General features: G+C 43.1%; 1 protein-coding gene across 1 annotated transcript in view; it reads right to left on the bottom strand.

Moving 5' to 3' along the window:
* LOC106534650 (neurofibromin) overlaps nucleotides 1–2,129 on the bottom strand; it is a gene marked incomplete at its 5' end in the record, with an annotated part of 25,342 nt that overhangs the window by 10,564 nt on the left and 12,649 nt on the right. Inside the window, 5 exon segments of the mRNA XM_014031350.1 lie at nucleotides 406–506; nucleotides 594–712; nucleotides 791–913; nucleotides 997–1,157; nucleotides 1,242–1,377. Coding sequence (XP_013886804.1) covers nucleotides 406–506; nucleotides 594–712; nucleotides 791–913; nucleotides 997–1,157; nucleotides 1,242–1,377 — 640 coding nt within the window.

The raw sequence follows: 2,129 nt of genomic DNA, 5'->3' as shown, positions 1-2,129 counted from the left end.
CACACACACACACACACACACACACACACACACACACACACACACACATTATCATCGACAGCTAGGACTGAATCTGTTCAAGTGTCCAGCGTTCTGCTGAAACCAAACACTCATTGATGGAACAACACAAGTAGGGTTACATTTTCTAACCACAGCCATTTCTCATCTGGAGAACTTGAAAAGGACAAAAAAGTTATTTTTATAGTATTTTTAGTAGCACGACGGCTCAGTGGGTTAGCAGTGATGCCTCACAACAAGAAGGTCCTGGGTTCAATCCCCGGTTCGACATGTGTCTGTATACTGGTGGAATCAAACCTCTGACTCCGGTCAGTCAGTGATTGTATGTCCAGTCAAACTAGAGAAGCTAATTTATTAGTTAATGAAGAGAAAGTGTTTAGAACTTACACAACAGGAAACACCTTTGGAAAGACGACACTAGCCTCAGCCAGGTACTCGTACAGAATCCGCTGGTCGAAGTCATCTGTGGTGTATTTGACTTGGGTGGCCTAGAAAACAGAGCAACACAAGGTTAGGATTAGGGATCGGTCAGGCCGTTTAAACTATCAGATTATCTCTAAACTTTGGGTCCTTACCAGCACAGTAAGCAGCAGAGCCTGGATTTTTGGATCGGTCAGAACTTCTTCATCGAGCAAAACATTGGACTCTGATACAGACACCTTACGAAGGTGAGAGTTTCCAATTCTTTGTGGCTCTGTAAGTGTGGTATTAAAGGACACCATGAAATTTCAGCTCAGACTGGCAAACATAAAAAACAAAGCTCTTCCCTCACCTATTTCATAGTCGTTCTCTGCTACACGCCTCATCTTGGGAGGAGTGGTCATCCCAGACTCCATCTCTGGTCTCTTTGGTGCTTTGGAGTCTGATATGAGATGATCAAAACTCTTCCTGGTGCCTGGCCAACCAACAGAGATTTTCACACAACATTTAACACAGATGTTCTGATTCGTACAGAATGCACAGAGGACCGGGCCGTACCCAGGAGCTTCTTCGTGTTGGCCTGTGAGGGCTGGCCCATGTCCAGGCTCATGGATTTGCGTGTTCGGGGGCTGATCTGACCCATGGTGGGGTAAGGATGGGTGGAAAGGTAGCGGTCTGAAATCTGAGGGGATGTCCATGGCTGAGGTGTTTGTAGAGTTCTGAAATGAAAGTATGTCAGATTGGGCATGACAAGTTTCAACACAGCAGGTTTATCTCAGAGACATGAAAAAACAGCAACTCACCTGCAACCAGTGTCACTGAGGTGACTCATGTACGTGTCCATTGGCACAGGGTCCATGGAGACATCAGAAATAAGGAGGGACTTCCTGTGCTTGAGGCTGCAGCGACTTCTGACCTCCTCTGATACGGTGAGCAAAGCTGCAGAGAAAACAGAGCAAGTAAAACTGTGTCAAGTAAAATAGCTGCATTTCCATCCAATTTTAATTCAAATTTTGAGCGAATTTTTAAAATTTTGCAAAAAGGAAAAAAAAATAAAACGAAGAAATGCGAATCAGACATGTTTCCATCAACTGGCTTGAAGTGAATCAGTTACGTCAGACGCATGTGTGTAGTAAACAGGAAGTAAAAGTCGCATCTCAGGAAAATGGAGAGAAGTTATTAGGAATGTGTTGCTACTGTCGGGAAAGTTGTAATTATTCTGTCATTAACTAGCTTTGGTGATTTTACATGCGGTTGAGAGACGTAAAGAAAGAAATGCAATTCTTTTCACGTTACGTGATTGACTGAGAATACGCCGACAGCGGGAGGAGGGTCCAGCTTTCTTTGATACAAAAACGTGTTTTCCTAAGAACAGCTGGTGTTCTGACTGTAGGCCCTATTGGTTAAATCTGAATACAGACCAACTTGGCTACAGCTAGATGTATCAAATTTCAATCACAGAGAATTACAATGGCTGTGCTGGGCCCTCCCCTTTAGATTAAAGGCACAGTGTGTAGGATTTTGTCAATTCTTGTAGCCGAAATTGAGATAATAACTAATGACAATAATAAAAAACATGTCTAATCATTGCAGACAAAGACCTTATTTTATTATTTTTACCTTATAAAAAGCTGTTTATATCTCCATGGTCGCAGGTCACCACTACAGGCAGCTGCCATCTTGTCTACGAA

The sequence above is a fragment of the Austrofundulus limnaeus genome, unplaced genomic scaffold (assembly GCF_001266775.1).
Source record: "Austrofundulus limnaeus strain Quisiro unplaced genomic scaffold, Austrofundulus_limnaeus-1.0 Scaffold1234, whole genome shotgun sequence".
NCBI lineage: Eukaryota > Metazoa > Chordata > Actinopteri > Cyprinodontiformes > Rivulidae > Austrofundulus > Austrofundulus limnaeus.
Note: the sequence above shows the minus strand (reverse complement) of the source record. Positions and strands in the feature narration are given on the sequence as shown.